The sequence below is a fragment of the Triticum aestivum genome, chromosome 4A, assembly GCF_018294505.1.
Source record: "Triticum aestivum cultivar Chinese Spring chromosome 4A, IWGSC CS RefSeq v2.1, whole genome shotgun sequence".
Lineage (NCBI taxonomy): Eukaryota > Viridiplantae > Streptophyta > Magnoliopsida > Poales > Poaceae > Triticum > Triticum aestivum.
Window position 1 is genome coordinate 596,736,980 of NC_057803.1, and position 26,566 is coordinate 596,763,545.

The following is a 26,566-nucleotide window of genomic DNA, read 5'->3' on the forward strand; positions in this document are numbered from 1 at the left end:
CCCCACCACCTTCTTGAGAATGAGCATGTATAGTAGGATCTGATGTAAGACTTGCTGAGTACCTTTGTACTCATGTTTGCTTAATTACTGTTTTCAGACGACAACACCGCCTCCTCCGATGGGTTTTATGTAGACCTTGATGTCGACGAGTGACTAGCCACTCAAGTGGTGATCCTGGCCATGGAGGGCCCTATGTAGATAGACAGGCTTCAGAAGCCTTCTTGCTTTCTAGTGTCTGTACTCAGACTATTTACTTCCGCATGTGCTTGTATACTTGTATGACTTGAGTGTCGGGTCATGTAACCCCTACCTGTATGAACATGTTATGTATGGCTCTCTGGAGCCTTTAAATAAAGTACTTGAGTTGTAGAATTTTGTTGTGATGCCATGTTGTATGTACTTATATCGGGCATATTGTGTGTATGATTGAAATGCTTGGTATGAGTGGGATCCGACAATCTAGTTGTTTATCCTTGGCAGCCTTTCTTATGGGGAAATGTAGTCTAGTGTTTCTCGAGCCATAGTAGTCCGCTACAGCCTGGTTCACCGGAGTCCTGCTAGCCCAGCACTACTGCTCAGGACACTTGACTGGCCGGCATGTGTTTCACTTCGTTTCTATGTCTGTCCCTTCGGGGAAATGTCACGCGGTGACATCCGGAGTCCTGCCTAGCCTGCTACAGCCCGGGTTCCCCGGAGTCCTGTTAGCCCAGTGCTACAGCCCGGATTCACTCGCTGATGACCAACATGCTCGATGTGATTCATGTATGCATGTCTCCATAGGTCTGCGCCGCTTTGGGTTCACGACTAGCCATGTCGGCCCGGGTCTCTGTCATATGGATGCTAGCGACACTATCATATATGTGAGCCAAAAGGCGCAAACGGTCCTGGGCCATGGTAAGGCGACACCCGTGGGGATACCGTGCGTGAAGCCGCAATGTGATATGAGGTGTTACCGGCTAGATCGATGTGACTTAGAATCGCGGTCCTGACAAGTTGTTGAAGCATAATACCTGGTACGTTCTATGTAAATAGTACGGTAAGTTATGCAACACAGGCCCGATAACTTGCATACGAATACCATGGTAACTTTGTCCTGAGAAGAAATCATGTGATAGATGTGAAAAAGTGGCAGTTTTCTTGGGGATGGGCGCTCGAGATGTGCGGAAGAAGCAGGTTTCTCGAGCGAGCCTGCGGGGTCATTTGGAAAGAGGCGAGGTCAAAGGACGAGGAATCGTGTTGTACTTTAAAATAAAAGAAGTAGAGGTGTGGCAGTTTTGCTAAATATCACAGTCATATGTACTCTCACGATTATGAAACTTGGCTATGAGACATCAGATTACAACATCAAAGGCAGATAACAAAAGCTACGCCTTCTTGTAAGGCGGTAGGATCCCTTTGAGAAAGGACCGGAGCAGTATGAGCGCTCTCTCGGGTTGCAAGGCCGGGACCGTGTGTCCTGCTCCTCTCACGGTAGCGAACGTGAACCCTCCCATGTACTGCTGAACATAGCCTCCTACCTCGTGGCCGGTCGTCCATGGACGCCATGGCTCGATGACGGACAGGTTGAGGTCGCGAACCGTGTACCTCGTGCCGGTGAAGGGACAAATAGAGTCAAAATCTCCGCTGAAAATCATTTCGTCAGTTTAAGTATCGACAAGGCGCGTGCATGTTCGTCATTTTTTCTTTGAAGAATGTGTTGGATTACCTGAACAGCCATATGGGCAGGCCGTGGTCGATTAGCCATTTCAAGGTTGGCACCATGGTATCCGGCGAGTCCTTGAAACCTATAAAGATTCTACACCAACAAGAAATTGAACAAGATCATATTATACATATGTGTACATGTATATCTGGCGAGTTCTTGAAACCTATATATAAAGATTCTGCACCAACAAGAAATCGAACAAGATCATATTATACACCAGTGTACACATATATATAGCTCATTTCATCAGGTTGATCTCAGGTGTTCGTACCTGTTGCAGCCACGCCATTTCGTTTCTCTGGCGTGCAGAGCCCTTTGCACCGCGGGACGATTCAGGTAGGCAAAGGTAGTCACTTCACCGCACGGATCGTACCCAGGTAACTGAAATAAAAAAAAAATCATGAGACATTTCAGAACACTTGCTACGATGCAGCTCGATCTATCAGAATGTCTTTTTTTAAATATATTTGTACGTACTTGGCTGCTAGAGTAGCAGGAGCCGTTGTCGCTGGTGATGCAGGTGGGAGAGTATATGTTGTACATGTCGAGGTCCCTATGCGTATAGTAGGATTTACTAATAGCTTCATGGCACATACCACCATAGGAGGAGCCGTTGAAGCTGCAGTGGCTGGAGATATCGGCCCAGACCTCGTCGGAGATCACCCCGTGGTTCCACAGGTACTCGTAGCGCCTTCTCTTGTTCTTCGCAACGTCCAGCAACGGGTTGCCGACCAAGATGCCCTTGAGATTTAGCATGACGCCCGTGTTGTTGTTGTGGGCTAAGATGGTGGCGGCGAGCTGGGGCACGTAATGGCCAACGTAGCTCTCCCCGGCGATGTAGAGGGCGCGCGCCTTGTACTCGGGGAACCTTTCAAGCCAATTGACGAGAAAGGTGTAGGTGTCCTCGGCTGTTAGTGGATCCCCCATCCTGTCGTAATCAGAAGACGTATTGGAGTAGGAGAATCCCACGCCGGCGGGTGATTCCAGGAAGATGATGTTTGCCTCTGCAAGTTTTGGTGGTGCTTAGGTACATAAGGTACATTTACAAACTCTGGCCAAATTTGTAGAGAAACACAAACATTTATAAAATAACAGATATAAAATAGATACGGTGATGAATCTAATACTATTGATGTGATATAGTAGGTGTTAATAAGAAAACCTGTAAAATAAGTTGGATCAAAGTTTGGTTAAGACAAAGCTAATGTGCGGTAAAAACGAAAGGACCCTGACCGTTGTTCCAGGCATGTTTGTTCCTACTGAGGGTTTGGTTGTCTCTGTTCACACGGAAAGGACCCAACTCTCGCATCGCTCCGAAGCCCAGCGACGAGCATCCAGGCCCTGCATGCATGCTCCACATCAATCTGTTGTGATTTTTTTACATATATTGCTTCAAAAAATGTTTGCAAATGAATTTTTGGCAAATTTACCAAACAGATTGTTCAACATTTCGCAACGGTACTAGCTACTACTCACCTCCGTTGAGCCAGAGGAGGAGTGGCTTCGCCGCCTTGTCGCTAGGCGCTTCCACGAAGTAGTAGAAGAGTGCACGGCCGTTGTGGCCGTCGACGGTGATGTACCCGGCGTACTGGCCGAAGTCGACGCCGTCCGGCTGCCCTGGCAGCGCCGAGATCTTGTCGGCCGCCTTTAGAGTGCGGTGGTCGGAGCTGGGGTACTCATCTGTTCGGAGGCTATTGGTGATTACGGGAACTGATCCGCCATGGAAAGTAGGATGACTAATTGTGTTGCCGCTGCTGCTTCTGGATTTTCTAGATAAGAGGAATTCTGTGAGATGGGCCTCCTGAGATGATGCATGGGCGTGCAATGCAATTGTGGGAATGAGAAATAAAAAGTGGAATCCAGCAGTAGTAATAGTCCCCATCTCCTGAGATGATCGACTATTCAAGTGTGCTGTGGGGTAAATGATGGTCTAATTCGCATGGTTTTTATAGGCCATGGAGTGGGAGCAAGAGGGTACAACGACACCAAACAAAGCAATTTCTGTTAATTTTCTCTTTTCTTTTCGAGTGGTATGCAAGGATGCCATCTGAGCAAGATCAAATCCGCATTAATGTACTGCCATAATATTCCTTTAACACATGGCGAAATTCATGCTTTCTCTAGCTATTTTTTATGATAGAATCATGCTTTAATTGCACTCATGTACCAAAACGCTGTAAATAGGCAAGCAACAATAGTAGTATTAAACTCTGTAAAATAAATAAATAAATTTGGTCATTACTTCATTCTATTTTATTTTATTGCACAAAATGATCGTAACTTTTTGTAATGTGCAAAAGATAAAAGAATGGGCGGCTCCCTAGCTGTCGCGGATCATACTAGAGGGTGACTATGTATTCACTCCCTCAAACTGTTGCTGGCACCGCGTCCCCGCCTTCCTGACACACGGAAATGCATATTTCACAGCTTCCTCTTACACAACACTTTCTCCACCAAGGCCTCATTCGTTTTGGAGGATTTTCGTAGGAAAAACATAGGAACATGGATTTTGGAGGAAAATTTCCTATATATGCATTCGGTTTGTAGGAAATGCGTACAGGAATTTCGTAGGAATACTACTCATTTTCTATGTTTTTGAAGGAAACTACACATCCACTCAAAGCTCATTTTGCACATAGGAACGAAGCAAGTCAATTCCTTAGAATGGCAAGTGTCATCCTATCAAATTCCTATACTACTCCTAGTTCCTATGTTTTGATTTCCTCCAAACCGAATGAGCCTCTATGTTGCTCATGGTGCTACACATAGTCGTCTTCCATAAGACATGCAAAGCTTGTCATGAAGCTTGTCCCCGACAACATCATTGCCACCATGAAGAACAACACAAACAGTCTGTGAATTGTATTTCAACAAGGAAATGGTGCATGATTGCCTAATCCAGGAAAAATCATGCGGATATATAATTGATGATGCATTCCTTAGAGACAAACACTATGTGAAAGGTTGGAGATCTCATAATTCAGCTCATTTTTATAGATTTTGGCATAGCTAAAAAAAGAAGTGGCACTTCTACTTCGACCACTGGCCTTTACTAGGGGAAAGGGAAGGGGAATAAAAATTTATGAACCTTTCATTTTTTTATTTAAGTTCAAGTCTGACAGCAAGGCAATCACTTCCCAGTGCTTGTTAGGCTATGAATGGAAGTTTTCAAGTTTTGCACTAGGTAGCAACATGACAACAATGGCTACCATCGCAGATATGTTATCAAGCAACCGTCAGGCTATGATGATCGCAATGCTTGCAGCACTGATGATGACAAGGGAGAAGAGGAACACAATAATAACAAAGAAGAAGAAGAAGAAGAAGAAGAAGAAGAAGCAGGGAACGACGACAATGTGGCAACAACATACGAGGAGGAGGACAATGATGACATGGCAAGACATTTAGAGCAGTTGAAATGTCTTGCCATGCCATCACTGAGTCCCTGGAAACTGCTAATGGTGAGGCTACATAAACAAAGCCCTCTCGGCTCTCTTTCATTGACTCAACAAGTGGACGTTTTGGAGTCAAAGCTCGACACAGACAAGTGGGTGCCACTGGCGGTGGGCAATGGGCTAGGTTCTAACTGAGCACTATTCGCCAACGTAGACGTCTCATGGTTTGTCTCAGGAACCTTGTTTAGATGTGTAGGTGGATGTCATTTATAATATTGACATGGACGGGGTGTTCGTTTCTGTAAGCTTTCTGAAGGTAACTAACTCGATTCTAAATTGGAACACGACATTGTATCCATGTAATTCCTTGCATTTTGGGACACTTTAATAGAAGGCGTCCATTATAACGATAAAAGGGAATATACAGTGTGGCTATTATTACAAGAACACACTTCAAAGGATATATCTCAGCCAGTGCAATCCTAGTAATTACTTCTTCTATCTTTTTAGCTAGATAATAGCCTCGCCTCGTTGCACCCGCAAAAAAAATATAAAAATAGCCTTGCCTCCTTCAACCAAGTTTTATTCAGATACACGTCGCTCCAAACTCTGAGTATATGAAAAATGGCACTACAACATATCACTTATGAAATATGCCAATACAATTTCTCAATACACACAGAAAGGCTGTTGTGATATTTTTCGGATCAAAATAACCTCACTAAAAAGTGATGTACACCGCAGCAAGAACAAAACCGTTCGATCTTAATTCGGGGAGCTACCCGGAAGAATGAGCACAAGCACACCATGATTTCTCTCTCATTACTCTCCTGCCTCTACGTGATCACAAAGGCTCGAGATTTCATACCGCTCAATCTTAATTCAACTTGTGTTACAGATTTTGGCATAGCCAAAACAAAGTACTTCTACTTCGCCCTCTGACCTTTACTCGAGGGAAGGGGAAGCAGAAGAAAATTCTATGAACCTTTCCTTTTTTCGTTAAGTTCAAGCAGGCAACCATTTCCTGATGCTTGTTAGGCCATCGACCGACGTACACCACTGAGTTCCTGGTGTATAGCCAAATAGTCTCCCTCAACAGAGTTCTCTTCATATACATACCGCTCCAAATTCCAAGTATATGAAAAATGTCACTAGAAAATACCACTTATGTAATATACCACTACAATTTCGCAATACACACAGAAAGGCCACCGTGATATTACACGGAACTTCCAAAAAAAGTGATGTACACCGCGGCAGGAACAAAACCATTGGATCGGTCGGGGAGCTACCGGAGCATACCATGATTTCGCTCTCACTACCCTTCTTTATCTGATCTTGATGTTTATAAAGCAAAATAGATTTGTATAACAAGATCATGCGTAACAAAATAAAAAAGTTTGCACCAGCCGGGAATCGAACCCGGGTCTGTACCGTGGCAGGGTACTATTCTACCACTAGACCACTGGTGCCTCGATGACACTTTTATTTGAAATTGTTATAAGACGATTTTCTAGCATCCGGAAGACCAGGCAGCATGTCAGTTCAGTTTCGATGCTGGTCAACTAATACATGTGCACATACGCCATTGTAGTCCTAGGCACGTGTCACAAAGAAAGTGGTGAACAACAAATTGGACGTCTATTCTTCACAGGGCACATGAACCATTCCTATCATTACTGCCGCTGCCAGAGCTTTCCTAATCTTATTCATGTACGACTTGTTGATCTAAGTCCACCAAGAATAACCAATGCTGACGAAGGCCGATATCCACTCCACAAAGGCTTCTCCTAGTGTGTTGCACGATTACAAGGCATGTTCATATTTCAAGTGGTTTGACAAAGAACGGGAGGGGAGGGCAAGAATTGTTATTAGGGAGCATGCTAGCGAGAAGTTGATGTTGGAGAAGATAAAAATGAAGAAGGCTCGGAATGAGAGGTTCAAACTGGAGAGGAAGATGATAGCTATAATGCACAAGGATTAGCTAAAATCTTAGAATACCGTGCTAATATGTGATGTTTTCATATTTCTGTGTTGTCTGCCGTTGTGTTTACAGTAGTTTTCAACAAGTACAGATTGGTATAAGTGTGATATAGTATTTGCAAAATATTTTGTTTGACTAATTAATATATAGGAGTATGTACTATATGTCATACTAATTTTTTTTTTCATGTCATAGAAGGCATGAGCATCACTTGTACTCGCATGTATGCCTTAATGTTTTGTTGGACTAATTAACATATGCTCTAATATGTAGTACATATTGGTGCATACACTAATTAGTCCAACAGAAGATAAAGATCTTTGCATATGTGTGACTACATGTGTTGCCCATTGCCTTACTGTGACCAGCAGAATAAATTATAAGGACAAATTAATATAGTTCGGTTTACTTTTTAAAATTCTTAACCGTAACGAGCAGGAAAAAGAGCTCGACGTTGTCATTAGTCACAACGGTAACTTACAGGGGAGCAAGTACCTTCTTTTTATATGTGGGATTCTAAGGAACAGTGAATGAAACCAATACATTTGTTTGGACCTCCTATGGTGCTGCGTACATGGGATTGACTCCCCCTTATCTCTTGGTTAGTTAGGAGTCGAGATCAATATTATAATATTCTCCTCTTTCATGGTAAATTGGTAATACTCATTCATTATAAGCCCATCCTTAATAGAATAAACATGCCGAAACAAAGTGTTACAATGATCAATGAAATGCGAGCGAACCACAATACTTATAGTATGATCCAAGGAATTAAGCATTTTTTGAGGTTGTGGTGATTGTGTTTGTTGTTAATCATTGGTCCAGTCATAGGTGGCTAGGCAAAGCTGGATCTTCCGAGTTTCCTTGGTTGCTTACTTGTGTTCTTTGATACATAGTGATGCCTTCTTTTGTTTCAAAAATTGTGGAACAAAGTAAATGTTTACTGGTTTTTTAACTGGTAAGCACACATCCAAGAGTGTGGCGCCCAGGAGCGTGAGATAGTACTCCACTAATTATTTGGGCTTTCTAAATTCTACTGTAATACCAAGGACTAGACCCAGTCTTTGCTTCTTTTTCCTAATAAATACAACCCAGAGTGCATGATTTAGTTCCACATCGACAAACGAGATACGGACACCCTATGTCGTGGAATTGTCACGACAGATGTCCTCGTCGAAGGACTTTGTTGTGGAGCCATTGCGACGAGGTTAGCTTAAAGGGGTTAAACGGGACAAACGACACGGAGAGTTTATACTGGTTCAGCCCCTTGCGGTGAAGGTAAAATCCTACTCCAGTTTGAGATGGTATGCTAGGGTTTCGATTATCAGGGAGCGAATACACTTTGCCTAGCTTTCGGTCTGTTGTTTCTTGTCCCAAGTTGATGTCGGGTCGTCCCCTTATATACATGGGTTGACGCCCTGCGGTTTACAGAGTCCTGGCCGGCTCATACAAACGTGTCCGGCTCGGTGACTTATCTTACATGCCTTATAATACAAGTTACATATACATGGCGATTTATACTCATGGGCCTTAAGCCGCCTCTCGGTTTGGGCCCTTTAACATGCCTACTTCATGAACCGCCACCTTCACATACTCATGGGCTTTGTCTAGATGAACCACCATTGGGATAACCCGGCCCCTCCTGGGCGGGTCATATTCAATAGTCATATCCCCAACATTAGGCCCCAGGTTGATTTGAACTTGTTTATGTCAATCTTCAACACTTAGAAAAACCCTTATTCATCTTCTTGTGAAACATTGTTACCCGTCATGACGTCATCTCCGGAAATTGCGGTAACCCGCCGTGACGTCACCTATGATTAATACTACACATGGCCCAAATCTTTAATAAATCTTTTCCTTTACTGACCCTCCAAAAATTGAGGCGCCCGCACCGTCACATATCCACTTTCATGTCTCCTCGATTCCCGCGCCTGCCACTTATCCTTCCGGCCTTATAAATAGGGTCACGGGTTCACTTTTCATTCTCCCCATTTGCCTTCTCTCCTTCTTCTTCCTCCTCGCGACGCTCCAGTACGCCCGAGCTCCACCGCCGTCAACCTTCGTCCCCTTCGTCAACTCCGGCCGCCGCATCACCCTGGATGGACCAGAACACCGCGGCACTCCTCCTCTGTCAATCAGCATCGGTAAGTCTTCCCCTTTCCTCTTCATAAATCTATGTTAGGGTTTCTCTGTTCGTCGGTGTTCATCACCGTTCTTCCCTTTCTCCGTCCTAGATCGCATAGTTTTGATCTGAAAATAGCACAGATCTTGCGTGGTAACAGTTTTAGCACTTATTTTTTGATATCAGACTATATCCTCATTGTAATAGATCTCATCTGAGCACTCCCATTTTTTTGTTGCCGCCATCTTAGGTTTAGCTTTTATTTCCTTTTTCTGAACAAATGCAGATCCAATCTTATAACTTCAACCTGTGAAACTTGTTTGTCCCAACACTTCGTAGAATTTGCTCTTGTCAAATTTTAAATATCCGTGCTGGTCAGGGCGGCTTATATCACCGGCTTACAATTACCCATATATCATTAGGCCCCATCTAAGCCGCCATTCTGATTATATACTGCATCTTTTACTTCTGGTTTGAAAGAATGTATTAACTTAAACATGCCAACCTTTCTTCTTTTTCAGGCTTCTTTGTTCCCGCCAAAAACAACCACTTCATGCAATTGGTTTCCTTCCATTGTCACCGAAGGCACTCTCCAGGATTTTATTAAAGTCGGGTATTTGCCAGCAAAGAACGTCATGCATTATCGCGCCCCCAAACCGGATGAAGAAAGACCTCAACCGAAGGATGGTGAGGTCATTGTTTTCACTGACCATATGAACCGGGGCTTCTCACCACCCGGCTCTAAGTTTTTTCGAGACGTTCTGCACTTCTTTCAACTCCACCCGCAAGACATTGGACCCAATTCCGTGTCAAACATTTTCAACTTTCAAGTCTTCTGTGAAGTATACCTTCAAATGGAGCCCAATGTCAAACTCTTCAGGGAATTTTTCTATTTGAACCGCCAAAATGAGTATACAAACGGGCATAGCTTGGAACTTGGCGGAATCTCCATCCAACAAAGAAGAGACTCCATCTTCCCTTATGCCCGCCTCCTGAGTCACCCCAAGGATTGGAACCAGACATGGTTTTACTGCAAGGATACCTCTCCGGCTGATGAGAATCCATTGTCGGGTTATCGTATTGAACGTCTTGACCCAAAGCATAACCTTCCAGAAAAGCTCTCAGGCGTTGAACGTAAAAAGCTTGCCCCATAATTGTGAAGGTCAAGGCGCTGCTGGGAAACGGACTAACTGGCATTGATTTGGTCCGGTGCTGGGTCTCGTGGCAGATCATACCCTTGAGCCGCCGACCCGGCTTAATGTGTACTTACAAAGGCGGTGTAAAGGATCCATTACGCCACAGCCCCTTGCGTTTAATAGATGATGCAATTACTAAAATGACCAAAAATCTTCTAAATGAAGATACAAAAGACTGCAGTAAAGTGGGTCTGAACCCTTTCTGCACACTTAACACGCCGCCGAGCATGAGCCTCTGAATTTACTTTACTTTTATCTCATTAGTCAGATATTGTACTAACCAAATTTTACTGTCTTTCACAGGCTAAATCTGAATTTTGGAAGGCAAAGTATGACCATGAAGCCGCCAAAACAGCCAGGGCTTTTAGGTGGATCAATGTTCAAAGAAGCCGTCAGACACTCATACTGATGACGTTCTGATCACTGGCACCGGCTTTACAGAACCGGGAAATCCAACCATCTTGGCCAAGCACTCCGCCAAGCAAGAGGTTATTGAGAGGCAGAAAGTGAGGTTTGATGTCTCTCACTATGCCCAATTGAGCAACAGTGAAATTCTGTCTGGCTACCTCAACCAAGTACACTTCAGCCGTGATCTTGAAATCGATATGGTGAAGCAGATGCATCAAAAGTATGAGGTATGACTTCCGGCTTTAAATAAGTTATGTATATCTGCTACCTCTTGAGCACTGCGTTGGATTTCCCCGAAAAGGAGAGGATGATGCAGCAAAGTAGCGTAAGTATTTCCCTCAGTTTTTGAGAACCAAGGTATCAATCTAGTAGGAGGCTACGCGCGAGTCCCTCGTACCTACACAAAAACAATAGCTCAACGCAACCAACGCGCTTAGGGGTTGTCAATCCCTTCACGGTCACTTATGAAAGTGAGATCTGATAGAGATGATAAATAATATTTTTGGTATAGAGATGCAAAGTGAAAAGTAAAAGGCAAAGTAAAAAAGCAAAGTAATAATAAAGTGATGGAGATTAATATGATGAGAAAGAGACCCGGGGGCCATAGGTTTTACTAGTGGCTTCTCTCAAGAGTATAAGTATTCTACGGTGGGTGAACAAATTACTATTGAGCAATTGCGAGAATTGAGCATAGTTATGAGAATATCTAGGTATGATCATGTATATAGGCATCACGTCCAGACAAGTAGACTGACTCCTGCCTGCATCTACTACTATTACTCCACTCATCGACCGCTATCCAGCATGCATCTAGAGTATTAAGTTAAAAATAGAGTAACTCCTTAAGCAAGATGACATGATGTAGAGGGATAGTTTCATGTAATATGATAAAAAAAAACCCATCTTGTTATCCTCGATGGCAACAATACAATACGTGCCTTGCTGCCCCTTCTGTCACTGGGAAAGGACACCGCAAGATCGAACCCAAAGCTAAGCACTTTTCCCATGGCAAGAAAAACCAATCTAGTAGGACAAACCAAACTGATAATTCGAAGAGACTTGCAAAGATAACCAATCATACATAAAAGAATTCAGAGAAGATTCAAATATTATTCATAGATAGACTGGATAATAAACCCACAATTCATCGGTCTCAACAAACACACCACAAAAAGAAGATTACATCGAATAGATCTCCACGAGAGAGGGGGAGAACATTGTATTGAGATCCAAAAAGAGAGAAGAAGCCATCTAGCTACTAACTATGGACCCGTAGGTCTGAAGTAAACTACTCACACTTCATCAGAGGGGCTTGGAAGATGATGTAGAAGCCCTCCGTGATTGATGCCCCCTCCGGCGGAGCTCCGGAACAGGCCCCAAGATGGGATCTCGTGTATACAGAAAGTTGCAGCGGTGGAATTAGGTTTTGGCTCCGTATCTGATCGTTTTGGGGTACGTGGGTATATATAGGAGGAAGAAGTACGTCGGTGGAGCAACAGGGGGGCCACAAGGGTGGAGGTCGCGCCTGGGGGGGGGGCAGGCGCGCCCCCTACCTCGTGGCCTCCTGTTAATTGGCTTGATGTAGGGTCCAAGTCTTCTGAGTTGTATTCGGTGAGAAAATCACGTTCCCGAAGGTTTCATTCCGTTTGGATTCCGTTTGATATTCCTTTTCTTCGAAACCCTAAAACAGGCAAAAAACAGCAATTCTGGGCTAGGCCTCCGGTTAATAGGTTAGTCCCAAAAATAATATAAATGTGGATAATAAAGCCCAATAATGTCCAAAACAGTAGATAATATAGCATGGAGCAATCAAAAATTATAGATACGTTGTGTTGGGGATCGTAGCAGAAATTAAAAAAATTCTACGCATCACCAAGATCAATCTATGGAGTATTCTAGCAACGAGGGGAATAGGAGTGCATCTACATACCCTTGTAGATCGCGAGCGGAAGCGTTCAAGTGAACGGGGATGATGGAGTCGTACTCACCGTGATCCAAATCACCGATGACCAAGTGCCGAACGGACAGCACCTCCGCGTTCAACACACGTACGGTTGGAAAGACGTCTCCTCCTTCTTGATCCAGCAAGGGGGAAGGAGAGGTTGATGAAGATCCAACAGCACGATGGTGTGGTGGTGGATGCAACAGGATCCCGGCAGGGCTTCGCCAAGCACAAGCGAGGAGGAGAGGTGTTACGGAGGGAGAGGAAGGCGCCAAGAGCAAGGTGCGGCTGCCCTCCCTCCCTTCCACTATATATAGGGGCTAGGTGGGGCGCATGCCCCCTTGGAGATCCCATCTAAAAGGGGGGGCGGCGGCCCCTGGGGGCAACGGCCCCCTTAGGGTTTCCAACCAGGGGGCGCATGCCCCCTCGGGGGGCAACGGCCCCCTAGGGTTTCCAACCCTAGGGTTTCCAACCCTAGGGTTTCCAACCCTAGGCGCCTTGGCAAGGGAAATAGCTCCAGTGTTGTCACAGAAGAGAGTCATCAGCCCCGACGCATTGGGTATGACTCCTAGGTCGGTGATGAACTCCTTCACCCAGATTGCTTCTTGTGCTGCCTCCGAGGCTGCCATGTATTCTGCTTCACATGTAGATCCCGCCATGACGCTTTGCTTGCAACTGCACTAGCTTACTGCCCCACCATTCAAAATATACACGTATCCGGTTTGTGACTTAGAGTCATCCAGATCTGTGTCGAAGCTAGCGTCGACGTAACCCTTTACGACGAGCTCTTCGCCACCTCCATAAACGAGAAACATATCCTTGGTCCTTTTCAGGTACTTCAGGATGTTTTTGACCGCTGTCCAGTGTTCCTTGCCGGGATTACTTTGGTACCTACCTACCAAACTTACGGCAAGGTTTACATTAGGTCTGGTATACAGCATGGCATACATAATAGACCCTATGGCCGAGGCATAGGGGATGACACTCATCTCTTCTATATCTTCTGCCGTGGTCAGGCATTGAGCCGTGCTCAATCGTACACCTTGCAATACAAGCAAGAACCCCTTCTTGGACTGATCCATATTAAACTTCTTTAATATCTTGTCAAGGTACGTACTTTGTGAAAGACCGATGAGGCGTCTCGATCTATCTCTATAGATCTTGATGCCTAATATGTAAGCAGCTTCTCCAATGTCCTTCATTGAAAAACACTTGTTCAAATAGGCCTTTATTCTTTCCAAGAATTCTATATCATTTCCCATCAACAGTATGTCATCCACATATAATATGAGAAATGCTACAGAGCTCCCACTCACTTTCTTGTAAAAGCAGGCTTCTCCATAAGTCTGCATAAACCCAAACGCTTTGACCATCTCATCAAAGCGAATGTTCCAACTCCGAGATGCTTGCACCAACCCATAGATTGAGCGTTGGAGCTTGCACACCTTGTTAGCATTCTTAGGATCGACAAAACCTTCCGGCTGCATCATATACAATTCTTCCATAAGAAAGCCATTAAGGAATGCCGTTTTGACGTCCATTTGCCATATCTCATAATCATAGGATGCGGCAATTGCTAACATGATTCGGACGGACTTCAGCTTCGCTACGGGTGAGAAAGTCTCATCGTAGTCAACCCCTTGAACTTGTCGATAACCCTTAGCGACAAGTCGAGCCTTATAGATGGTCACATTACCATCCGCGTCTGTCTTCTTCTTAAAGATCCATTTATTTTCTATGGCTCGCCGATCTTCGGGCAAGTCAGTCAAAGTCCATACTTTGTTTTCATACATGGATTCTATCTTAGATTTCATGGCTTCTAGCCATTTGTTGGAATCCGGGCCCGCCATCGCTTCTTCATAGTTCGAAGGTTCACCGTTGTCTAACAACATGATTTCCAAGACAGGGTTGCCGTACCACTCTGGTGCGGAACGTGTCCTTGTGGACCTACGAAGTTCAGTAGGAGCTTGATCTGAAGTATCTTGATCATCATCATTAACTTCCTCTCTAATCGGTGCAGGCACCATAGGAACATTTTCCTGAGCTGCGCTACTCTCTGCTTCAAGAGGCAGTACTTCATCAAGCTCTACTTTCCTCCCACTTACTTCTTTCGAGAGAAACTCCTTCTCTAGAAAGGATCCATTCTTGGCAACGAAGATCTTGCCTTCGGATCTGAGGTAGAAGGTATACCCAATGGTTTCCTTAGGGTATCCTATGAAGACACATTTTTCCGACTTGGGTTCGAGCTTTTCAGGTTGAAGTTTCTTGACATAAGCATCGCATCCCCAAACTTTTAGAAACGACAGCTTAGGTTTCTTCCCAAACCATAATTCATACGGTGTTGTCTCAACGGATTTCGACGAAGCCCTATTTAAAGTGAATGCGGCAGTCTCTAAAGCATAGCCCCAAAATGATAGCGGTAAATCGGTAAGAGACATCATACATCGCACCATATCTAATAGAGTGCGATTATGACGTCTGGGCACACCATTACGCTGAGGTGTTCCAGGCGGCATGAGTTGTGAAACTATTCCACATTTTCTTAAGTGTGTGCCAAATTCATGACTCAAGTATTCTCCCCCACGACCTGATCGCAGGAACTTGATTTTCCTGTCACGTTGATTCTCAACCTCACTCTGAAATTCCTTGAACTTTTCAAAGGTCTCAGATTTTGTTTCATTAAGTAGACATACCCATATCTACTCAAGTCATTAGTGAGGGTGAGAACATAACGATAGCCACCGCGAGGCTCAACACTCATTGGACCGCACACATCAGTATGTATGATTTTCAATAAGTTGGTTGCTCGCTCTATTGTTCCTGAGAACGGAGTCTTGGTCATCTTACCCATGAGGCATGGTTCGCACGTGTCAAATGATTCGTAATCAAGAGACTCTAAAAGTCCATCTGCATGGAGCTTCTTCATGCGTTTGACACCTATGTGACCAAGGCGGCAGTGCCATGTGGGACTATCATTATCAACCTTACATCTTTTGGTATTCACACTATGAATATGTGTAGCATTATGCTCGAGATTCATTAAGAATAAACCATTCACCATCGGAGCATGACCATAAAACATATCTCTCATATAAATAGGACAACCATTATTCTCGGATTTAAATGAGTAGCCATCTCGTATTAAACGAGATCCTGATACAATGTTCATGCTCAAAGCTGGCACTAAATAACAATTATTGAGGTTTAAAACTAATCCTGTAGGTAAATGTAGAGGTAGCGTGCCGACGGTGATCACATCGACCTTGGAACCATTCCCGACGCGCATCGTCACCTCGTCCTTCGCCAGTCTCCGTTTATTCCACAGCTCCTGCTTTGAGTTACAAATGTGAACAACCGCACCGGTATCAAATACCCAGGTGCTACTACGAGTACTGGTAAGGTACACATCAATTACATGTATATCACATATACCTTTCGTGATGCCGGCCTTCTTGTCCGCTAAGTATTTGGGGCAGTTCCGCTTCTAGTGACCACTTCCCTTGCAATAAAAATACTCAGTCTCGGGCTTGGGTCCATTCTTTGGCTTCTTCCCGGCAACTTGCTTACCGGGCGCGGCAACTCCCTTGCCGTCCTTCTTGAAGTTCTTCTTACCCTTGCCTTTCTTGAACTTAGTGGTTTTATTCACCATCAACACTTGATGTTCCTTTTTGACTTCTACCTCCGCTGATTTCAGCATTGCAAATACTTCAGGAATGGTCTTTTCCATCCCCTGCATATTGAAGTTCATCACAAAGCTCTTGTAGCTCGGTGGAAGCGACTGAAGGATTCTGTCAATGACCGCGTCATCCGGGAGATTAACTCCCAGCTGAGTCAAGTGGTTATGCAACCCAGACATTTTGAGTATGTCCTCACTGACAGAACTATTTTCCTCCATCTTACAGCTGAAGAACTTGTCGGAGACTTCATATCTCTCGACCCGGGCATGAGCTTGAAAAACCATTTTCAGCTCTTCGAACATCTCATATGCTCCGTGTCTCTCAAAATGCTTTTGGAGCCCCGGTTCTAAGCTGTAAAGCATGCCGCACTGAACGAGGGAGTAATCATCAGCACGTGTCTGCCAAGCATTCATAACGTCTTGGTTCTGTGGGACGGGTGCGTCACCTAGCGGTGCTTCTAGGACATAATCTTTCTTGGCAGCTATGAGGATGATCCTCAGGTTCCGGACCCAGTCCGTATAGTTGCTGCCATCGTCTTTCAGCTTGGTTTTCTCTAGGAACGCGTTGAAGTTGAGGACAACGTGGGCCATTTGATCTACAAGACATATTGTAAAGATTTTAGACTAAGTTCATGATAACTAAGTTCATCTAATCAAATTATTAAATGAACTCCCACTCAGATAGACATCCCTCCAGTCATCTAAGTATAACATGATCCGAGTTAACTAGGCAGTGTTCGATCATCACGTGAGACAGACTAGTCAACATCGGTGAACATCTTCATGTTGATCGTATCTTCTATACGACTCATGCTCGACCTTTCGGTCTTCTGTGTTCCGAGGCCATGTCTGTACATGCTAGGCTCGTCAAGTCAACCTAAGTGTATTGCGTGTGTAAATCTGTCTTACACCTGTTGTATTCGAACGTTAGAATCTATCACACCCGATCATCACGTGGTGCTTCGAAACAATGAACCTTCGCAACGGTGCACAGTTAGGGGGAACACTTTCTTGAAATTATTACGAGGGATCATCTTATTTAAGCTACCGTCGTTCTAAGCAAATAAGATGTAAAACATGATAAACATCACATGCAATCAAATAGTGACATGATATGGCCAATATCATTTGCTCCTTTGATCTCCATCTTCGGGGCTCCATGATCATCGTTGTCACCGGCATGACACCATGATCTCCATCATCGTGTCTTCTTGAAATTGTCTCGTCATCTATTACTTCTGCTACTATGGTAACACTTTAGCAATAAAGTAAAGTAATTACATGACGTTTATGTTGACACGCAGGTCATAAATAAATAAAGACAACTCCTATGACTCCTGTCGGTTGTCATACTCATCGACATGCAAGTCGTGATTCCTATTACAAGAACATGATCAATCTCATACATCACATATATCATTCATCATTCATCACAACCTTTGGCCATATCACATCACAAAACACTTGCTGCAAAAACAAGTTAGACGTCCTCTAATTGTTGTTGCAAGTTTTTACGTGGCTGCTATAGGTTTCTAGCAAGAACGTTTCTTACCTACGCCAAAACCACAACGTGAATTGCCAATTTCTATTTACCATTCATAAGGACCCTGTTCATCGAATCCGATCCGACTAAAGTGGGAGAGACAGACACCCAACAGCCACCTTATGCAACTAGTGCATGTCAGTCGGTGGAACCGGTCTCACGTAAGCGTACGTGTAAGGTTGGTCCGGGCCACTTTATCCCACGATGCCGCTGAATCAAGATAAAACTAGTAACGGCAAGCAAATTGACAATATCGACGCCCACAACTACTTTGTGTTCTACTCGTGCATAGTAACTACGCATAGACCTAGCTCATGATGCCACTGTTGGGGATCGTAGCAGAAATTAAAAAAAATCTACGCATCACCAAGATCAATCTATGGAGTATTCTAGCAACGAGGGGAATAGGAGTGCATCTACATACCCTTGTAGATCGCGAGCGGAAGCGTTCAAGTGAACGGGGATGATGGAGTCGTACTCGCCGTGATCCAAATCACCGATGACCAAGGGCCGAACGGACAACACCTCCGCATTCAACACACGTACGGTTGGGAAGACGTCTCCTCCTTCTTGATCCAGCAAGGGGGAAGGAGAGGTTGATGAAGATCCAGCAGCACGACGGCGTGGTGGTGGATGCAGCAGGATCCCGACAGGGCTTCGCCAAGCACAAGCGGGGAGGAGAGGTGTTACGGAGGGAGAGGGAGGCGCCAAGAGCAAGGTGCGGCTGCCCTCCCTCCCTTCCACTATATATAGGGGCTAGGGGGGCGCATGCCCCCTTGGAGATCCCATCTAAAAGGGGGGGCGGCGGCCCCTGGGGGCAACGGCCCCCTTAGGGTTTCCAACCAGGGGGCGCATGCTCCCTCGGGGGGCAACGGCCCCCTAGGGTTTCCAACCCTAGGCGCCTTGGGCCCTTGGGTGGGGCACACCAGCCCATCAGGGGCTGGTTCCCATGCCACTTCAGCCCATGGGGACCTCCGGGATAGGTGGCCCCCTCTGGTGGACCCCCGGGACCCTTCCGGTGGTCCCGGTACAATATCGGTAACCCCCAAAACCTTCCCGCTGGCCGAAACTGGACTTCCTATATATAAATCTTTACCTCCGGACCATTCCAGAACTCCTCGTGACGTCCGGGATCTCATCAGGGACTCCGAACAACTTTCGGGTTACTGCATACTAATATCTCTACAACCCTAGCGTCACCGAACCTTAAGTGTGTAGACCCTATGGGTTCGAGAGACATGCAGACATGACCGAGACGCCTCTCCGGTCAATAACCAACAGCAGAATCTGGATACCCATGTTGGCTCCAACATACTCCTCGATGATCTCATCGGATGAACCACGATGTCGAGGACTTAATCAATCCCGTATTCAATTCCCTTTGTCAATCGGTATGTTACTTGCCCGAGACTCGATCGTCGGTATCCCAATACCTTGTTCAATCTCGTTACCGGCAAGTCACTTTACTCGTACTGTAATGCATGATCCCGTGACCAACCCTTTGGTCACATTGAGCTTATTATGATGATGCATTACCGAGTGGGCCCAGAGATACCTCTCCGTCATACGAATGACAAATCCCAGTCTCGATTCGTGCCAACCCAACAGACACTTTCAGAGATACCCGTAGTGCACCTTTATAGCCACCCAGTTATGTTGTGACGTTTGATACACCCAAAGCACTCCTACGGTATCCGGGAGTTGCACAATCTCATGGTCTAAGGAAATGATACTTGACATTAGAAAAGCTCTCACAAAACGAACTTACATGATCTTTGTGCTATGCTTAGGTTTGGGTCTTGTCCATCACATCGTTCTCCTAATGATGTGATCCCGTTATCAATGACATCCCCATGTCCATAGCCAGGAAACCATGACTATCTGTTGATCAACGAGCTAGTCAACTAGAGGCTCACTAGGGACACATTGTGGTCTATGTATTCACACATGTATTACGATTTCCGGATAATACAATTATAGAATGAATAATAGACAATTATCATGAACAAGGAAATATAATAATCATTTTATTACTGCCTCTAGGGCATATTTCCAACACGTTGGAGACGTATCAAGCATCCCCAAACTTAATTCCTTCTTGTCCTCGACTAGGTAAATGATAAAAACAGATTTTTTGATGCGGAGTGCTACTTGGCATAATTTTAATGTAATTCTTCTTAATTGTGGTATGAATATTCAGATCCGAAAGATTCAAGACAAAAGTTCATATTGACATAAAAATGATAATACTTCAAGCATACTAACTAAGCAATTATGTCTTCTCAAAATAACATGGCCAAAGAAAGTTCATCCCTACAAAATCATATGGTTTAGTCATGTTTCATTTTCGTCACACAAGAATGCTATCATCATGCACAACCCTGATGACAAGCCAAGCAATTGTTTCATACTTTAGTAATCTCAAATCTATAAACTTTCATGCAATATATGAGCGCGAGCCATGGACATATCACTATAGGTGGAATAGAATATAATGAGGGGGTTATGTGGAGAAGACAAAAAAGGAGGAAGTCTCACATCAACGAGGCTAATCAATGGGCTATGGAGATGCCCACCGATTGATGTTAATGCAAGGAGTAGGGATTTCCATGCAACGGATGCACTAGAGCTATAAATGTATGAAAGCTCAACAAAAGAAACTAGTGGGTGTGCATCCAACTTGCTTGCTCACGAAGACCTAGGGCACTTGAGGAGGCCCATTGTTGGAATATACAAGCCAAGTTCTATAATGAAAAATTCCCACTAGTATATGAAAGTGATAACATGAGAGACTCTCTACTATGAAGATCATGGTGCTACTTTGAAGCACAAGTGTGGTAAAAGGATAGTAACATTGTCCCTTCTCTCTTTTTCTCTCATCATTTTTTTGGGCCTTCTCTTTTTTATGGCCTTTCTCTTTTTTGGGGGGCCTTCTCTTTTTTTATGGCCTTTCTCTTTTTTTATTCCTCACTTGGGACAATGCTCTAATAATGATGATCATCACATTTCTATTTATTTACAACTCAATGATTACAACTCGATACTAGAACAAAGATGACTCTATATGAATGCCTCCGGCGGTGTACCGGGATATGCAATGAATCAAGAGAGACAAGCTAGTATGGAAGAATTATGAACGGTGGCTTTGCCACAAATACTATGTCAACTACATGATCATGCTAAGCAATATGACAATGATGAATGTGTCATGATGAACAGAATGATGGAAAGTTGCATGGCAATATATCTCAGAATGGCTATGGAAATGCCATAATAGGTAGGTATGGTGGCTGTTTTGAGGAAGATATAAGGAGGTTTATGTGTGAAAGAGCGTATCATATCACGGGGTTTGGATGCACCGGTGAAGTTTGCGCCAACTCTCAATGTGAGAAAGGGCAATGCATGGTACCGAAGAGGCTAATAAGGATGGAAGGTTGAGAGTGCGTATAATCCATGGACTCAACATTAGTCATAAAGAACTCACATACTTATTGCAAAAATCTACAAGTCATCAAAAACCTCGGTACTACATGCATGCTCCTAGGGGGATAGATTGGTAGGAAAAGACCATCGCTCGTCCCCGACCGCCACTCATAAGGAAGACAATAAAATAACACCTCATGTTTCAAATTTGTTGCATAACGTTTACCATACGTGCATGCTACGGGACTTGCAAACCTCAATACAAGTATTTCTCAATTTCACAACTACTCAACTAGCATGACTTTGATATTATTACCTCCATATCTCAAAACAATCATCAAGCATCAAACTTCTCTTAGTATTCAACACACTCATAAGAAAGTTTTATTATTAATCTTTCATACCAAGCGTATTAGGATTTTAAGCAAATTACCATGTTATTAAGACTCTCAAAATAATCTAAGTGAAGCATGAGAGATCAATAGTTTCTATAAAAAAATCCACCACCGTGATCTAAAAGATATAAGTGAAGCACTAGAGCAAAATTATATAACTCAAAAGATATAAGTGAAGCACTAGAGCAAAATTACATAACTCAAAAGATATAAGTGAAGCACTAGAGTAAAACTATAGAGCTCAAAAGATATAAGTGAAGCACATAGAGTATTCTATCAAATTACAAATTATGTATGGCTCTCTCAAAAGGTGTGTACAGCAAGGATGATTGTGGTAGACTAACAAGCAAAGACTCAAATCATAAAAGACGCTCCAAGCAAAACACATATCATGTGGTGAATAAAAATATAGCTCCAAGTAAAGTTACCGATAGAAGTAGACGAAAGAGGGGATGCCTTCCGGGGCATCTCCAAGCTTTGGCTTTTAGGTGTCCTTAGATTATCTTGGGGGTGCCATGGGCATCCCCAAGCTTAGGCTCTTGCCACTCCTTGTTCCATAATCCATCAAATCTTTACCCAAAACTTGAAAACTTCACAACACAAAACTTAAAGTAGAAAATCTCGTGAGCTCCGTTAGCGAAAGAAAACAAAAGACCACTTCAAGGTACTGTAATGAACTCATTCTTTATTTATATGGGTGTTATACCTACTGTATTACAACTTCTCTATGGATTATAAATTATTTTACTAGCCATAGATTCATCAAAATAAGCAAACAACACACGAAAAACAGAATCTGTCAAAAACAGAACAGTCTGTAGTAATCTGTAGCTAGTGCAAGATATGGAACCCCAAAAATTCTTAAATAAATTTATGGACGTGAGGAATTTATCTATGTATCATCTTCAAAAAGAATTAACTAAATAGCACTTTCCAAATAAAAATGACAGCAGTTCTCGTAAGCTCTAAAGTTTCTGTTCTTTACAGCAAGTTCAACAAGACTTTCCCCAAGTCTTCCCAACGGTTCTAATTGGCACAAACACTAATTAAACACAAAAACACAAACAAAACAGAGTCTAAATAATTTATTTATTACTAAACAGGAGCAGAAAGCAAGGAATAAAAATAAAATTGGGTTGCCTCCCAACAAGCGCTATCGTTTAACGCCCCTAGCTAGGCATAACAAGCAAGAATAGATCTAGGTATTGCCATATTTGGTAGGCGATCCATAAGTGGCTCTTATGATAGATTCATAAGGTAATTTTATTTTCTTTCTAGGGAAGTGTTCCATGCCCTTTTTTAATGTAAATTGGAATCTAATATTCCGTTCCTTCATATCAATAATTGCACCAACCGTTCTAAGGAAAGGTCTACCGAGAATAATAGGGCAAGAAGGATTGCAATCTATATCAAGAATGATAAAATCTACGGGCACATAATTCCTATTTGCAACAATAAGAACATCATTAATTATTCCCATAGGTTTCTTAATAGTGGAATCCACAAGATGCAGTTTTAGAGAGCAATCATCAAAATCATGGAAATCTAGCAAATCACACAAAGTATTGGGAATAGTAGACACTAGCACCCAAATCACACAAAGCATAAAACTCATAATCTTTAATTTTAATTTTAATAGTAGGTTCCCACTCATCATAAATTTTTCTAGGGATAGAAACTTTCAACTCAAGTGTTTCTTCATAAGATTGCATCAAGGCATAAACGATATGTTCGGTAAAGGCTTTATTTTGATTATAAGCATGAGGAGAATTTAGCATGGATTGCAAATACAATCAATCAAAGAGCAATTTTCATAATTAAATTCCTTGAAATCCAATATAGTGGGTTTAGCATCATCTAGGGTTTTATTTCTTTTAATCCCACTTTTATCAATTTCACCATCAAGATCTAAATACTCCGAATTTTTAGAACGCCTTCTAGGTAAAGGTGGATCATATTCAGTCCCATCATTATCAAGATTAATATTGCAAAACAAAAATTTAATAGAGGACACATCAATAACTTTTAGATCTTCGTCATTATTTTCATAGGAACTAGAAGAACACGCTTTAATAAAGGAATCTTTCATAGCACGCGTCCGAGCGGTTCTTTCCTTGCACTTATCAATGGAAATTCTCATGGCTTTGAGAGACTCATTGATATCATGCTTAGGAGGAATAGATCTAAGCTTTAAAGAATGAACATCAAGAGAAATTCTATCAACGTTCCTAGCCAAATCATCAATCTTAAGCAATTTTTCTTCAATCATAGCATTAAAATTCTTTTGCGAAGAAATAAATTCTTTAATATTAGATTCAAAATTAGAGGGCATATTATTATAATTTCCATAAGAATTGTTGTAGGAATTACCATAATTATTAGAGGGATTACTAGGATAAGGCCTAGGATTGAAATTTCCTCTATACGCGTTGTTACCAAAATTGTTCCTACCAACAAAATTCACATCCATAGATTCATTATTATTCTCAATCAAAGTAGACAAGGGCATATCATTAGGATCAGAATAAACACTCTTATTAGCAAATAATTTCATAAGTTCATCCATCTTTCCACTCAAAACATTAATTTCTTCTATCGCATGCACCTTTTTATTAGTAGATCTTTCAGTATGCCATTGAGAATAATTAACCATAATATTATCTAGGAGTTTAGTAGCTTCTCCTAAGGTGATTTCCATAAAAGTGCCTCCCGCGGACGAATCCAAAAGATTTCTAGAAGCAAAATTCAATCCGGCGTAAAAATTTTGTATAATCATCCACAAATTTAAACCATGAGTAGGGCAATTACGTATCATTAATTTCATTCTCTCCCAAGCTCGTGCAACATGTTCATGATCAAGTTGCTTAAAGTTCATAATATCGTTTCTAAGAGAGATGATCTTAGCTGGAGGAAAATACTTAGAGATAAAAGCATCTTTGCACTTGTTTCATGAATCAATACTATTTTTAGGCAAAGACGAAAACCAAGCTTTAGCACGATCTCTAAGCGAAAAAGGAAATAGATTCAAGTTAACAATATCATTATCGACATCTTTCTTCTTTTGCATGTCACACAAATCAACGAAGCTATTAAGATGGGTAGCGGCATCTTCACTAGGAAGGCCGGAGAACGGATCTTTCATGACAAGATTCAGCCAAGCAGCATTAATTTCACAAGATTCAGCATCGGTAAGAGGAGCAATCGGAGTGCTAAGGAAATCATTATTGTTGGTATTGGTGAAGTCACACAATTTAGTATTATCTTGAGCCATCGCGACAAACAAGCAATCCAACACACGAGCAAACAAAAGGCAAACGGGCAAAAAGAGGCAAATAGAGAAAGAGAGGGAGGATAGAGAGAGAGGGCGAATAAAATGGCAAGGGTGAAGTGGGGGAGAGGAAAATGAGAGGCAAATGGCAAATAATGTAATGCGGGAGATAGGGATTGTGATGGGTACTTGGTATGTTGACTTTTGCGCAGACTCCCCGGTAACGGCGCCAGAAATTCTTCTTGCTACCTCTTGAGCACTGCGTTGGATTTCCCCGAAGAGGATAGGATGATGCAGCAAAGTAGCGTAAGTATTTCCCTCAGTTTTTGAGAACCAAGGTATCAATCTAGTAGGAGGCTACACGCGAGTCCCTCGTACCTACACAAAAACAATAGCTCAACGCAACCAACACGTTTAGGGGTTGTCAATCCCTTCACAGTCACTTACGAAAGTGAGATCTGATAGAGATGATAAATAATATTTTTGGTATTTTTGGTATAGAGATGCAAAGTGAAAAGTAAAAGGCAAAGTAAAAAAATCAAAGCAATAATAAAGTGATGGAGATTAATATGATGAGAAAGAGATCCGGGGGCCATAGGTTTCACTAGTGGCTTCTCTCAAGAGTATAAGTATTCTACGGTGGGTGAACAAATTACTGTTGAGCAATTGACAGAATTGAGCATAGTTATGAGAATATCTAGGTATAATCATGTATATAGGCATCACGTCCGAGACAAGTAGACCGACTTGTGCCTGCATCTACTACTATTACTCCACTCATCGACCGCTATCTAGCATGCATCTAGAGTATTAAGTTAAAAACAGAGTAACGCCTTAAGCAAGATGACATGATGTAGAGGGATAGTTTCATGCAATATGATAAAAAAACCATCTTGTTATCCTTGATGGCAACAATACAATACGTGCCTTGCTGCCCCTTCTGTCACTGGGAAAGGACACCGCAAGATCGAACCCAAAGCTAAGTACTTCTCCCATGGCAAGAAAAACCAATCTAGTAGGCCAAACCAAACTGATAATTCGAAGAGACTTCCAAAGATAACCAATCATACATAAAAGAATTCAGAGAAGATTCAAATATTATTCATAGATAGACTGGATCATAAACCCACAATTCATCGGTCTCAACAAACACACCGCAAAAAGAAGATTACATCGAATAGATCTCCACGAGAGAGGGGGAGAACATTGTATTGAGATCCAAAAAGAGAAAAGAAGCCATCTAGCTACTAACTATGGACCCGTAGGTCTAAAGTAAACTAATCACACTTCATCGGAGTGGATTGGATGATGATGTAGACGCCCTCTGTGATCGATGCCCCCTCCGGCGGAGCTCCGGAATAGGCCCCAAGATGGGATCTCATGGATACAGAAAGTTGTGGTGGTGGAATTAGGTTTTTGGCTCCGTATCTGATCGTTTGGGGGTACGTGGGTATATATAGGAGGAAGAAGTACGTCGGTGGAGCAACACGGGGCCCACTAGGGTGG

At 42.9% G+C, this 26,566-nt stretch overlaps 1 protein-coding gene and 1 non-coding gene across 2 annotated transcripts; both read right to left on the reverse strand.

Moving 5' to 3' along the window:
* Window positions 1-1,364: 1,364 nt before the first annotated feature.
* On the reverse strand, window positions 1,365-3,587 carry LOC123083987 (serine carboxypeptidase 1). Its single transcript, XM_044505818.1, has 6 exons — window positions 3,182-3,587; window positions 2,939-3,046; window positions 2,183-2,709; window positions 1,977-2,086; window positions 1,706-1,795; window positions 1,365-1,623 (listed from the first exon to the last, which is right to left on the reverse strand). Exons 1-6 carry the CDS (start codon window positions 3,585-3,587, stop codon window positions 1,365-1,367), a joined length of 1,500 nt encoding a protein of 499 aa, XP_044361753.1.
* Window positions 3,588-6,501: 2,914 nt separating this feature from the next.
* Window positions 6,502-6,572, reverse strand: TRNAG-GCC (transfer RNA glycine (anticodon GCC)). The gene has a single exon. It is a non-coding gene; the product is annotated as a tRNA-Gly (tRNA).
* Window positions 6,573-26,566: the final 19,994 nt, after the last annotated feature.